This window comes from Diadema setosum, chromosome 15, assembly GCF_964275005.1.
Source record: "Diadema setosum chromosome 15, eeDiaSeto1, whole genome shotgun sequence".
Taxonomy (NCBI): domain Eukaryota; kingdom Metazoa; phylum Echinodermata; class Echinoidea; order Diadematoida; family Diadematidae; genus Diadema; species Diadema setosum.
In genome coordinates, this window is record NC_092699.1 from 18,766,302 (window position 1) to 18,780,736 (window position 14,435).

At 37.6% G+C, this 14,435-nt stretch overlaps 1 protein-coding gene across 1 annotated transcript in view; it reads right to left on the minus strand.

Moving 5' to 3' along the window:
- The window catches only part of LOC140238582 (alkaline phosphatase-like), a 32,606-nt gene extending 22,696 nt beyond the window's left edge, over positions 1-9,910 (minus strand). Inside the window, exon 1 of the mRNA XM_072318482.1 lies at positions 9,853-9,910. Coding sequence (XP_072174583.1) covers positions 9,853-9,910 — 58 coding nt within the window. The remainder of the gene's footprint in view (positions 1-9,852) is intronic.
- Between the last annotated feature and the right edge of the window lie 4,525 nt (positions 9,911-14,435).

Here is a 14,435-nt window from a genome sequence, read left to right on the forward strand (position 1 = left end):
AAATACCTCCCTATAGTCCTCAATCTGAATGCCCCTCCCCCCCCCCCTTCCCCGCCATTAAAGTATTACCACAACCAGGGAGGTGGAAGTGAGACCTCTCTCTTCCACCTCCTTGCCACAACCAATCATTCTGAAATATCGGCATCAACTCAACTACAGGCAGTGTACTCCGAGACGAGATTATCAGTCTGTGAGATCAGGGACCACGGGTCCTGAAGAGTCGCCTGGTGACAGTGACTACGAATAGCGGACCCTCACGTGTCTGGCTACTGGAAGTACACTACACGTCAAGCACTGAATCAATTCATCTTCGAAAGCTGAACTTGACCTTTTTTGAACCATAAATGTACTTGTTAAATCTCATTTGTTTGTCTTCATCGACGCGCTATGTTAGCATATACCGCCACTAAGTGCAATCGTCTGGATCATCTATGTCAGCCCCACCCCCTCAAAGAAAGGAAAAAAATGTAATAACACACTATCAAAGAACGTAAGACTTTAAAGGGTGTGTACAGTTCTGGTCGAGGTGAGGATTTAGCTTTTAACGTTTTGCGAGATATTCAGAAACCACTCTATGAGATGTCAAAGAGCATGCAGTTCTAAGGGGTATCAAAAGTTTATTCGATGAAAATCGGTTTTGAAATGGCTGAGATATCCAAAAACAAGGTGAAACAAAGAGATCCTAATAAAGTTGTGGCGTGTCGCCTTTTATTATTAGCTCTTTTTGGATATCTCGGCCATTTGAAAACCGTCATCAAATAAACGTTGAATCCTTCTTAAAATTACATGCTCTTTCATATTTCATAAGAGGCTTTTCATTATCTCACTTAGGAATGTTCAAAACATGAATCCCCATCTCAACCAGTACTGTACAGTCCCTTTAAGCAGTTGTTTCCTGTATTCAAATGAATTGCTGTTTCATTCTGACAATATACAAATTCGTTGAATGTTCACTTAGGTCAACAGCGAGCAAACCTGTCCTGCACACAGAAGACAGAGAATATTGCATTGACCAGATGCATTAAGGTTTGGTGAATGTCCCGAGTGCTTTTGTGTTGCCCATTGTATAGATTAATTTCACACTTCATCAGAATTTCTTCAACAAAGTTCAATGAAGGAGTTGACAGCGTCAATCAAAGTGGTCTTTATCTATGAAAGACTTACTAAAATATTTGCTCGTCGTATTTCTCAGTATAATGTCACTGTGGAAATATTGTCGAACTTCTAGTTTAAGGAGGTAGACGTAGGTAATCATCCACAGCAAGTTGAGTTCCACACATGGGTAATTCACTGTAATCATCATTTTGATATATTACGAGCAAGTAGAAGCATTGGGTGTTATTATCTTTAACCAGACAGTAGTAATGACGTTGAGTGTTTTAGTTAAGATTAATGTATTTCCTTGCTGTTTTTACTTTCAGTTTCTCAATATCTCAGTTCCGGATTCGATAATTAGGGTAATCAAGCGACTTTATGGAAATATTTACAAGTTAAGATTAAGATGACGTCAGCCATGTCACTATACTGCGTATACTAATTTCAATCATGGTCATCTTCTTATCACGTGGATGCCAACATTGATCACGTGGTGTTTATTATTTTGCAGCCGACAATCCTTTCAGAGCAACAGCCCTTTTAAAGAAGACACGTTCATTGGTTCCCAAATAGTGAAAATGTATATAAACGTCTTCAAATACTTTCCGTAGTTTCAGAAGTAACGAGGAGTGCGTAAATATGCTTTTCCTGAATCTATTTGCAAACTGCAGCAGAGATGTGCGCAGAGTGGGGTTTCTTGCAGAGTTTCTCGCACAAGACAGTGACTTACATCCATTCACCATGCAAGTGACCTACATCTATTGTGTGTGAAATATTTGCAGACGATGGGCTTCGATCCACAATTATTCGGCGCCCTGCTTTGTAATTGCTGTTGCTGTTATTATTATTATTATTATTATTATTATCATTATTATTATCATCATCATCATCATCATCATTATTATTATTATCATTATTATTATTATTATTATTATTATTATTATTATTATTATTATTATTATCGTTATTATTACTATTATTATTATTATTATTATTATTATTATTATTATTATTATTATTATTATTATTATTATTATTATTATTATTATTATCATTATTATTATTACTATTATTATTATCATTGCTGTTGTTTTTATTTGTCTTTTTTCCACACAAGCCTCACATCGGAGATTTTCACAGTTGACCGGCCGTCTATGTCACCTTGCCGTACCTGACACGAGCGCGAAGAAAGGATGCAAACAGAATGCAAAGTATACAGATGAACATTCAATGAACTGGTTTGGTATTTATGCATGTCAGTCAGAAGCTTGTTTGTTCCCTGAAACAGCAACAACAACAACAACAACAACAAAAATCGCTTTGCAACGAACGCAAGAAAAAAAAAAGGACTCAATCTATACTAAAATGCCCTGGGAAGGTATTAATGTAAATGAAAAGGATGCTTAAGAGGTTTTCCGAGGAAACATACATCCATGTTTGATATAGTTATATCAAAGCTGGCCCATAACAGACGAGTCAGGAGAGTTGCAAAATGACACCACTTTTTGTTTTACGGAGACAAGTACGGAACAGCCCCGGATAAACATCAAGTTAGATTTTTTTGAATCATCATACTCCTTCTCATCCATTGCTTTTTCTCGATCATTTTAACCCAAAATCGCGCACCACTGAACAGGCGGCCCTTCATTCGAGAAGAAAGTAATCAATACATATGAAAAGAAGGGCATATCAATTTTGATTGCTTAATATTCCACTGCATTTTACGGTCCACTAGAAGACCGAGGTGTGAATGACTGTTACCATGGAAACGCCAATTGAAAGGTAAATAGAAAGTAACGTTACTCCTCCACAGAGGACAGATTGACACGTGCATTGCATCGCATCCTTTCCGCTTCGCTCACGAGTGACTGCTTCACTCTAAAAACGCAAATGTTGAATCAACATTTAAAAGGGCCCAGGAGTGACAGCATTTTTGAAGTTCTGCATCCAACTTTTAAAATAACATTTTAAATGTTGAATCTAGCAGGAAAACCAACACTTTGAAAATGTTGTTACTCCTCGGCCCTTTTAAATGCTAATTCAACATTTGTGTTTTTAGAGTGTTCCATTTAATCGTCGACTAAATTTGACAAAAACTTTCCCTAAAAGAAAGATAGAAGAGAAGAAATGAGGAAAAGAATGTGCTCGTGTAGGCCCCTATGTGTTTTTTCAATACAGTAACAATGGCCATCGAGCTTTCAGTTACGTTTGTTGTTGAGCCCTATTGATCAACGAGATTTTTAAATGCTGATGTGACTTGCTGTGTGATTAAAACATTGCCTTTCAGACAGTTATTTCCTTTAATGCGTCGACTCTACGTCGATAGCTTGGGAAAGCTGTGAGAAGGAATACCAGAGTATTTCTAAGCCAAACTGTCATATCCATATCCTTCATAAAAATTATAAATATCAATCCTATGCACTTTTAAATGGCAGTATGACAATGTCTTTTGTGTTCAATCATAAATGCATCGACGAACACACTGTATCAACAGCAAATGATAATCATCACATGGTCTATACATTTCTTGTGGATTTTGAAGAGTATATAAAAGAGACAGCTATACCATTGCCTATATATAGAGTAAATAGTAATGACTTAGCGATTATATTTTCAAGACAAGGACAGGATCTAATAGTGCCATAGTAGAATGATAAAATGAATTCCATAAAATAAGCAAAATTTGTGAAATCTGTGGGTGTTCAATGTGCATGCGACAGTCATTCCTTTATAGAGGACCCGTTGTATTCTATCTAGGCCGTATACTACATTATGTTACAGAGACTTTGCATGATGAAACAGTAGCTAATGACTTATAATATCCATGTAATCACGCAAGCAATAATTAATACATTCATAACCTAAAGTGTGTCATTCCTCTGTACACAATATAGACGTTGAATAAAATGGTCTAAGTCAGTGTGTTTTCTGCAGCTCATCAAGATCGACTTGCTCGGTGTTGACTGTTGCATTTTTCTCGCACCTTAATGTATCGGGGATTTGTGTTTCTTATCGATCTTTAGGTTGCGCGTCACTAATTCGACACCCACGAACCGTACAGCCCAGGAGTTCGAATCAAAGCAAACAAGGCCCACGAGACGTGTTGTAATGTCGAACTCGTGGGCTGTTTTTTATCTAGTGTCGAACTCATGCGCCTTATTTGCCGAGTGTCGAACTCATGGGCTACATGATTCGTAGGCTGTATGACTCATAGACATTTTTTTTTTCAATGTCGAACTCGTGGGTTGTATGACTCGTGGGTGTCGGTCTCATGAAATGACCCCGATTTATCAACATCATTTCTGTCATCGTATATATTTATGTACATGAGGCGAGTCTAGTGGGTGTGTGCATGTATGTGTGCGTGGTGTGTATACTATTTTATCCAAAATTAGGGATCGTTTTCTTTATGCCTTTCATGTAATTCAATTCATTTACTCTTTTTTTTTTTGAACAAAGAACATAAATGTACAAAACATCATGCAAAAAAAAAAGACATATTCTATCTTGTATATCAAAATAATGCATATTCGTGCAGTGCAATATTGATACAATCCTTCAATTCATTTATTTTTTAAGACCGGTAAATTAATTTTAAGTCGGCTTCATGCTATGGGAAATGATATACTTCCTCTGAAATTGTGACTTACTAATAAGATGATGACATTCTTATCATGAGTTGTATTCCCAATGCTTCGCCAGCACGTTTATAATTTCGAGAAACCGTTATGGCGTATTATATACAATTTTGAAGCCCACACCGTAAATTTCAAGTGGATTAAATTTCGTCTTAGTCCTTCATTCATTCGTGTTTGATTTTGAGGAGGTTTGCGTTTCCTTCATTTGAATACGTGTTTGTGTCGAGAGCTTACTGCGCAAGCGGTGGCATTGAATGACGTAACCGTTCTTTTTGTGATCCAAAATAAAGACCGAGCTATTAGTTCTAATGAATAATACTCCCTTCCACTGACCACCAGAGGCCCATCTCAACCACCAAATGTAAAAATGTCAGCCTTCCGAAGAGTTCCGATGAAAGCTGAGCCGACATCAGGGCCCAGAAACTCTCATCAAGGCTTCGCGAAGGGTGATCACGATGCCGGAAATACAAAAGCTGAACTCAAGTTCTTTAAAGGCATATATTTACCATTTGCAGATGAAACAAAATCGCAGCATTAGTGCTTTAAAATAGTTATAAAATGTGAGTTGGAGAGCAACCACTGCAAAAATTTGAATACGTAAAATCGATGTTAAGTGTTAAATATACAAAATGTGAACAATAGTTATAATTAAAAAAATTCAAGACTAAACCGTCTACAGTTATGGTTTATTGAGAAAAATACAGATTATAATCTCCCTATATTTTAGGCTGTATCGCGAAAATTTTATATGATAGGATGTTTTGTGGCACAACAGACCTGCACATATGCATTGAATGTCATATCTTGAAATTTTGTTTTTTAATCACTGTTCCAAAAGGTAAAGTGGACCTTAAGGGGATGTTACGTACAGATTTATGTATGTACTTCTACTTCCTCTAAGCATCATTATCATTTTGACCAATGAAAGGTAACTGACTGGAGCCGGGATTCACGGCTGATGCATTTTAAACAAACTTAAAGCGCAGCCTGATCAGCTCCCGTTTGTTGTGATGGTTCATATAAAGCGAGTAACTTTGAATTACGTAATGGGTTTCGGCCAGGACACACCTCAACTAACCGCAATCCTTAACAGACCTAGCTATTAAGCTTGACGTAAGGAAGTTACTGTGGTCAATAAAAGTTCATATCTCGGTTCTTGCACTGCTGCACTTGAGTTAAAATCAGTTGAATTATCGAACAGGGTAAGTTTTGTAACGCGGTTACTTCCTTTATCCCTTCCAGAATTGCTCAAATCCTGTACACCATGTATCACTATGTCACTTAAGTTTGTAGATTGTGATATTTTTTCTTTGGGAATAAGATAACTTTTTTTTTAGTTACTCACACTGACAGAAATTCCCTTCAACATTAGCGACCTCTGATTTTTTAGCTTACACAATCACCTCCTCCTCTGTATAAAGCGGTCTATGTCACAGAAAATAATGCATAATCGACATTAAAAAAAAAAAAAAAAAATCTTGTTCCCGACCACCACAGATCTTGACCGAAAAATGCATAGTATAAAAACAAACAAACAAACAAATCATTCGTGCCATCTGATTCCCGATACTGAAATACAGAAGGGTAATTAAACCTGTTTTGACAAACCATGCTTCCGGAAGATCCCCTCGTCTTCCTATATTTTGAATGTACATTACCTTGATTCTTGTGTATACGATATAAATTTGTTTTTGAGAAAGGAAGACAAAGTTCAAGGTGTGACCGTAACACTAGAAAAACATACCTCCGGCGTGAAAAGAAAAGGCATATGCTTGAAGCGGTGGTTCGTCAAAAGTTTCTGATCGAAAACGATGAAAAATTATTTGCAGAGATATACGGGAATTACTGTTGCAAATTATTGTGATAGCCTGGAACAGCCATGAGCATTCTTGAGCAGTTTTACCTTGTTCACACCAGGGAGTTCTCTTTATCCATCTCTCCCTTCTCCCTCTCTGTCTATCTGTCTGTCTGTCTGTCTCTCTACATAATATACATATATGTACATAGCATATTGTATATTATATATATATATATATATATAGCATTGATTTTTGTTCTACCATTCTAATGTCCACAAGATTTACGTATCAGCTAAAATTTCGAGACAGGTTGTCTCTTGGTTCTGAAAACAAGTTTAATACCTCTTACGAAATATTAGGTTTCTGTGATTTTGGTGCAAAGTAAAGTTAATTTGCTAACCATTATACGAGCAGTCATTTCAAGAATAGGGAGGGGGAGTAGAAACTCTCCTCTCTGCCCCCAAGACGCACACATACAAATACACACATCAAGGCATTCTGATGAAAACAAGTCTTTTACTATTTAAATATATATATATATATATATATATATATATATATATATATATATATATATATATATATATTTAGTTTGGAGCTGCAGCTCATATCTTCCTCGTCGCTGACCTATGCCATTGTCGTGATGTCTGTTTTCTTGCTTAATCACTTTCTTCCTCGATTATACTTGTACTAGTCCTGCTGGAAAGAACACAGTGTCCCACACTGTGAAACATAATGTGAAACACAGTGTGAACACAGTGTAAAATCTCTCCACATTGTTAAATTCAAGCTATTTAACATTGTGAACACATTGTGAATCCTCAATCCACATTGTGAAACAGACCATAACTACAGTTATTGTATGTGAACACACTGTGAAAAACAACAGCTCACTGTGAAATCATTTTCAAGCTGTTCAATTCTAGCATTTTCAAACAGCTAACTAAGACTAGTGAAGAAACTGTGGGACACTGTGTTCTTTTCAGCAGATCTGTTCCATTTCAATTCTTTTGTGGCAGACAGACTCCTATAATACATTGGGACAGTCATGTCCTCAAAGGCACACAACGAACAAGCCTTCCATAATGTCTTATACGTGAAGCTTCGCCAATCGATCTATTTAAGACAACTGATAGCAGCTGTCTAAAACGTTATTATCTCTTAAACTGATCACGGTGTTCAATGGGACAATAAATTCCCTCGCCTCCTTATTATTCGGTCCTCGTTTCTTTTTAATAAATGCAGGATACGTACTTCAAATATTCCGTTTTGGCGTCAGGTAGACTCTATACACATTACAGTGTCCTTTATCAGCGAAGTCCCGTGATAATATGAAATAATGATATCGTCTCATCTATACGTCAACGCTTTCACTATAGCAAATAATTGTTATCATATTTTACCACAAACTTGAAAGGATCCAGAGGAAAATTATAAGTAAAATAAGGTCAAATCAATCAATCAATCAATCAATCAATCAATCAATCAATCAATCAATCAATCAATCAGTCAGTCAGTCAATCAATCAATCAATCGTTAAGTCAATCAATCAATCGATCGATCGATAAATACATAATAAAGAAATAAGCATTAGGTAAATGAATAAAATCTCGTCATAAAATAAACATTCTCGAACGACGACCACCTGTTTTACGTATACAGTCTTATCCACTACACCACAGTACTCCAGCATCCTGTTTTACATACACAAAACCATGTTGCCATAGGCCTATTTCTAGCCCATATGCTGCGACTCGATCTGCGACACTAGGTTGGTGAGACCTGAGATGTTGTCGACAAGAATTAGGCACAACAGAGCTTTAATTGATAAAGGATTCAAACGAGTGAGAGAGGGGAGCGTTTAATTTTGCTTTCCCGCGGATGGAAATTGTGAGTGTTTGCGGTCGATAAGGTGAAACAGTTGCTATGGGGTTTGCGGGGTCAGTAAATGATCTTGAGATACGATAAACCTGGCAGAGGAGAGAGGGAACAGAAAATTGAAGGAAGGGAGAAAATGTAGGGGAAAAGGACCGAGGAAGTTCAAGCTACTAGATTTACGTCACTCTCAGAAATGTGCAAAGTCCTGTTACCAGCATGCAAACAGAATGACTACAAACTATTGAGTAAGGAATGGGTCAAGGTATACCGATGTGATGTATCGTGAAATGTTTACCAATGCGCATGTAAATTTGTACTGTTTTACATGCACATGTGTATTCTATCAAACAAGGGTCATGACCCCTTTTCGCCTATTCCGGATGCAAAACGATCGAGGCATATGTACATAACACTTCCAGAACTCATCTTTAGAGTGATAACTTTTATAGTCACTATTTTTTTCTCTCCCTCTTAACTTCCACTGTTTCTTTTCCATGTCGTATTGTATATTGGTTTGTCGGTATTATCAGAAGCCATACGACTTTAATCAGAATTTTTTCAAAACGTACACATGATTGTGTAATGCAAATTATTGATATCCTTTGTGCCAAGCATGATGTTGATGTTGTTGATAACAATGGTACTGATTAAGACTATTATGAAACTGATGACAACCACAATTATTATGTCAGTGATAGTAGGCTTAATGTTTGATATAATTTTGCCTCATGATATTCTGAACAAAACAATATCTTTTGTACCGTCACGCTGCTATCTATAAGCACTGCTCCTTCATATAGGACCCTGTTATTTCCCATGTAATAATGCCTACAAGTTACCAGTTTTTACTGCTAGGTCAAGAGAAATATGTATTTATGAGCAAAACACTTAGCCCGATGATGATTACACTTTGACAAGAATTGAACTTCTTTTCAATGACTCGACAGAGACGAATCCGCGATACCACAGTGCTCTCCCCTCCCCCACCCCGCCCCTTTTCCTCACGCTTCCCGTGCACACACCCCTCGTACTTCACCCCGAGGTCCAACACTCGATGGTGAATTTTAGAGGCGGCACAAATCACCGGCATGTGTTGACGTGTGCTCAGTCCGAGGTATTTACTCCATGAAAATGAAAGTCAGGTCTGGTATTCGCAACTAACTTTACCTTCGAAGTCAAGGTAACAGATTTAGTAGAAAATAGTCACGGAATGATTATAGTTGGCACTAACTATACACCTCATCATTTTTCAATCTTTTTTCTCTTGTGTATCAGAAAATCAGAAATGATCACTCCTCAATCAAGTCACAAGACCATATCCAAGTAAAACTTGCGAAGGAATCGTGATTGAAAGATGAGCAGTTCTCTCGTCTGTTACCTTTCGGTAAAACATTATAAACATTATGTTATTGCCGAAGAGGTCTGTTTGTTTAACGTCTTACCTTGCGACGCAGCTGTGAGCAACAATGCAGAAATCATCAGAGCTCCAAAGACAGACATGGTTATCTCAGGCAAAGTTGCGTTCGATGATGCAAACCTGCGGTAGTGGTGGTGGAAGGAGACTTTTCACGAACTCGGCTCACAATTCCAAATATTGCGAGAGTGCATGGAAATGGGAACGAGAATATCCAGCGCGAGACAAAACTTACTCAATCCTTGCGGAGTATGCGCACAACTAATCTTCAACGCCGAATTGTATGTCTGTGTAAACGAACATAAAGAACGAGCTGAGAAGATCGCTAAAGAAGTGCGATCATTGGCTCAATCGATATCAGGTCTTTCCCTCTCTTTCTTTACAGAATGTTCATGCGAGAGCAACGGTATACCCCCTTACAACGGCGCCAGAGTCGTAAAAGAGATTCCTTCCTATGCAGCGAAGCGGAACTAGAATGGATGCGAACAATTAAAGTAATATATACCTGAGGTAACGCTCAAAAAGACGTACTGCCCATCCAGCCAGTGTCAATCGCGCGAAAATGAGCTATTGTAGCAGGAAACTTTGATCCGTGCATGAGATCGTCTCTTGTAGCAGGCGAAGGTTAGAGAGGCGTTCGAAACAGTCACTAAACAATGCAGCTCGTCGATCAGGTGCATCACGGACATTGTCCTTATCATAATTACTGTCGTTTGTGTATCGTTTTTAAAGCACTAAATTGATTTTCCTGCCACTGGGGTTGGTATTCAGGGGAACGGAAGTGGGCACCACTTAAAGGGATGGTATGGTATTGGTGGAGATGAGGATTTGGCTTTTAACTTTTTGCGAGATACCAAGAACCCACTAACGAAATAGTACAGAGCATGCCATACTAAAAGGAATTCAAAGTTTATTTGAAAAATAAAAATCGGTTTTGAATGGCTGAAACATCCAAAAAACAAAGTAAAACAAAGCAATCGTAATAAAAGGTGTGTCCCACCTCTTATTAGAATCGCTCTGGTTTTGATATCTCAGCCATTTCAAAACCAACTTTCATCAAATAAACGTTGAATTCCTCTTGAAAGTACATTCTCTTTCATATTTCATAAAAGCTTTCTCATTATCTCACACACAAAAAAAAAAAAATGCTAGACACCTGAAGTTAGGTCTCAACGAAAACTATATCTACAATCACTTTAAATTTGCAAAGCAGGGAACGAAAGAAGGACAAAAGTGGAGAACTTACAGACAGAACCTGTCGGGCTCGTGCTCTGTTATGTTATGATGATTTACTCTTTGTTTCTTGTCGTTGAGTTTGCCTAGTTTTATCACTGCTTTCATAATAATTATTTACAATGATTAGGCTATACTACTTATGCGATTTGACGATTAAGGCAGCCAAAGTGACTGGTATTATGATTTTGCACGAATCCTGGAAGACTACCTACGTTACTTTGTTTCTTCATGGAGGAACTTACACCCAGTCATCTGCCAAGGTCCCGTTTCACGTTTCAAGATTCTTATCACAGCACACCGTTTTTAAAATCCTGTATAACAGCCTATGTTAAGGGCTAATCATTCTTAAAAGCGTAAATTTCATCCCATGGAAAATGCTGATAATAAAGATGCGAAGGAGGACACTGTCTTGTCAAGTGAAATGCCACTTCACTATCTCCAAGTTTTAAGTGATAAAAAAGTTAATCAAATTACAGAATTATTCAAGTTTCATTAAAACTGGTCTTTAAGAAAGAGCTCTACGGAATTTCAAAGAAATCTATATATAATTGCATGAAGTGATGACAGTTGTTAACAATGTGCTTACTTGATTTATCTATATTTTTATGGAACTTTCCTGAATGAGCTGCATAATGGTGTGCCAATGGCTAAACAAACACGCACACACACACCGGGGTACAAAATTAACATAATTATGATGTCACTACATGTATCAAGTTATGTACATTACACAAACCGAATAAATCACCATTTTTAAAACATTTTCTGTGATTGTGTCTTCTCACACTATTCGTTATGGGGAAAATTGAGTGTGATAATTTCGTAAACTGTAATAGACTCCGCACTTTTGAAGCGGTTAACGACAACGTCAAATTTTATAATTCCTTAATAAGCCAGTTCGGGGTTAGCTCATGTACAGATGGGTACAAAATGACCTTTCTTCTTTCTCAGTTGATTAGGCACTCCACTTGTCTTCAAGCAACAGAATGCATTAGCTTTTCATGGAATTCATCAGTCATATTCAATGTTCAAACAAAGGATGTACTCGCGTAGACCAGGTGATCAGAATGATCCATCAATTGACACTTCAGAAAACATCCATTTATTTTGTATTGAATGTAATGACAATCTTCTTCTATTGATATTGCCAAATACTGCTTTTGCTGCCAGGTGGATGTGATGGCAAGCACCACTTTAATACAAGGATTACTTGAATAATCATTTTGTATACATCATAGATGCTTATCTCAGTGAATTTAAAAACCAACATGCTCTGCTGGTACAGAGCTTTTTCTGCTCATGCTCAAAGTGGAACCCCGAACTGGCTTATTTACACAATATCAATTAAGACCCAGGAACATTATGCACATGGGGGAATGCAGCTCAGATTTCAATTGTAAAACTTGTTGAACAATGCCTTAACTGATCCCGTTGATAGTTGGATTAGAACCTGTCTCTGGTCCATGTGGGCCTATTGTATTTCACGCCACAATCACATGAAATCGTCCAACTCACTCTCAGAGTAGTTCTCACAGCTCGCGCGGTTGACATTATACGTGCGAGCAAAGGAGGTATTTCACACGTCCCTGGTACGAGACACCTCCTTGGTATACGTGGCTCTTTTCCCACATTAAAAACAACAGTGCTCTCAGTATGTATGTTTACGTCAAGCCTTGATCAAATATTGCTTTCATAATCCTCATCAAAGCGTGACTTTTGTCAAAAGCTTCCGCAAGTTATACGACCTTCTATCCGTATACTATAATTCCACATGATAGGTCAATCATGAATGTTTTTTTCATCTTTGGTATCTTATATGCTCTGATCTGTAACATGTGTAGTTTGTTATTGTTTATATCAATCTCTATAGGACAAACGTGTTTATTTTTCCGAATGTGACATTCTTAAGTTTATTTTTCCAAAATGTGACATTATTAGTCTCGTCCGCATAGCCATTTCCCTCCTGATTTTTTTTTTCCTCATATTTATCGCACGGGACATTATTATAGGAAAACGAAAACATGTGACATCGACCTAGAGTAAGTGCTAGCCTTCAATGCACTTACAGCACGTAATAAGAAGTTATTCATCATATAAATCAAGAATAAAGGTCTTAAGGCAGGGCCTATACGTCTCTGCAAGATACCAGTATATTTCTGTGAAGTAATTCACATTTGGTAAGGGATACAGTGTGAGATTTGCTGTTAATTTAAATCTTTAATTGCCAAAGGTGTAAACCAGTACAGGAAACTGGAGATTACAGTTAAAGTGCAGTATGTTATTCTTGTTTGTGTTTAATTGAGCTGCACTTTGTTTTGATTTTATTTTTGTGGGCAATTGAGTTGGGACTATGTAAGGATTAACTGTGGTAGATAACAGGGAAGGGGGTATAGCTCTTTGTGCATTGTACCTTTCCTGTATACACAGCCAAGGGACTTACATGTAATAGCAGTATAAAATGTTTTGCTAGGGAATTCAATTGGCCACCTTGAATGAACTTTTAATTGGGTCTGTGCATGTTTAACTTGGGAAATTGTGGGAGACAACTGATTTTGGGCTCCTTTATCCTGAGTTGTGGAGGCGGTTAGCTTTTGGGGCATGTGAGGAGGAGTTGAATTTTAGATCTCGCCGAGTACAGACCTACAGTATGTAGGGGAAGACAATTTTCTGAAAATGATGATGGGCCGCTGCTCATCATCAGGCAGTCCGAGAATGGAGTGACAGAGTTTGTATCGTCTCGGAAGTTTGAAATATCTTGTGACACTTTGATAGATCTGGTGAATATGTAACTGTGGTTACAGAAATAAAGCCGCCAAGGTCAGATCGGAACTATACACCAATAGTTGAAATCTCCCTATGTTTGAGTATATACAGTATGTGTGGCAATGATGGTGATGACAGTCACAACAATGGGACTATGATAAAAAGCCCACAGGAGTGCAATTGGGTGATGCCCTCCCCGCGTATCTCTACATCTGCATAGATTGTTGATGTTGTATACCATTCAAAGCATTACACAGGATATGGGCCTACACCCGAAGTTCTTGAACCATTCAAACGATCGCCTAATTACCAATTCACTTTTATTTCAAGTAGAGGCATTTACAGCATGACGGACTGTTTTCGGTATAAAATATATAATATTCTCATGATCGTGACCATGGTGGTAATAATCATTATCATTATTGAAATATCACATTTATTCTTATCCTCGTTCCTCCATTATCATTATTGTTTTTATATTGTCATCATCATGATTAGCATTATCATTAATATTATCAGTTATTATCATAACCCCCCCCCCCCCACCCCTAAAAAGGGAAAGAGTCGTTGTTGAGGATGAAATACAACACTACATGACATGCAGTTCCAGCT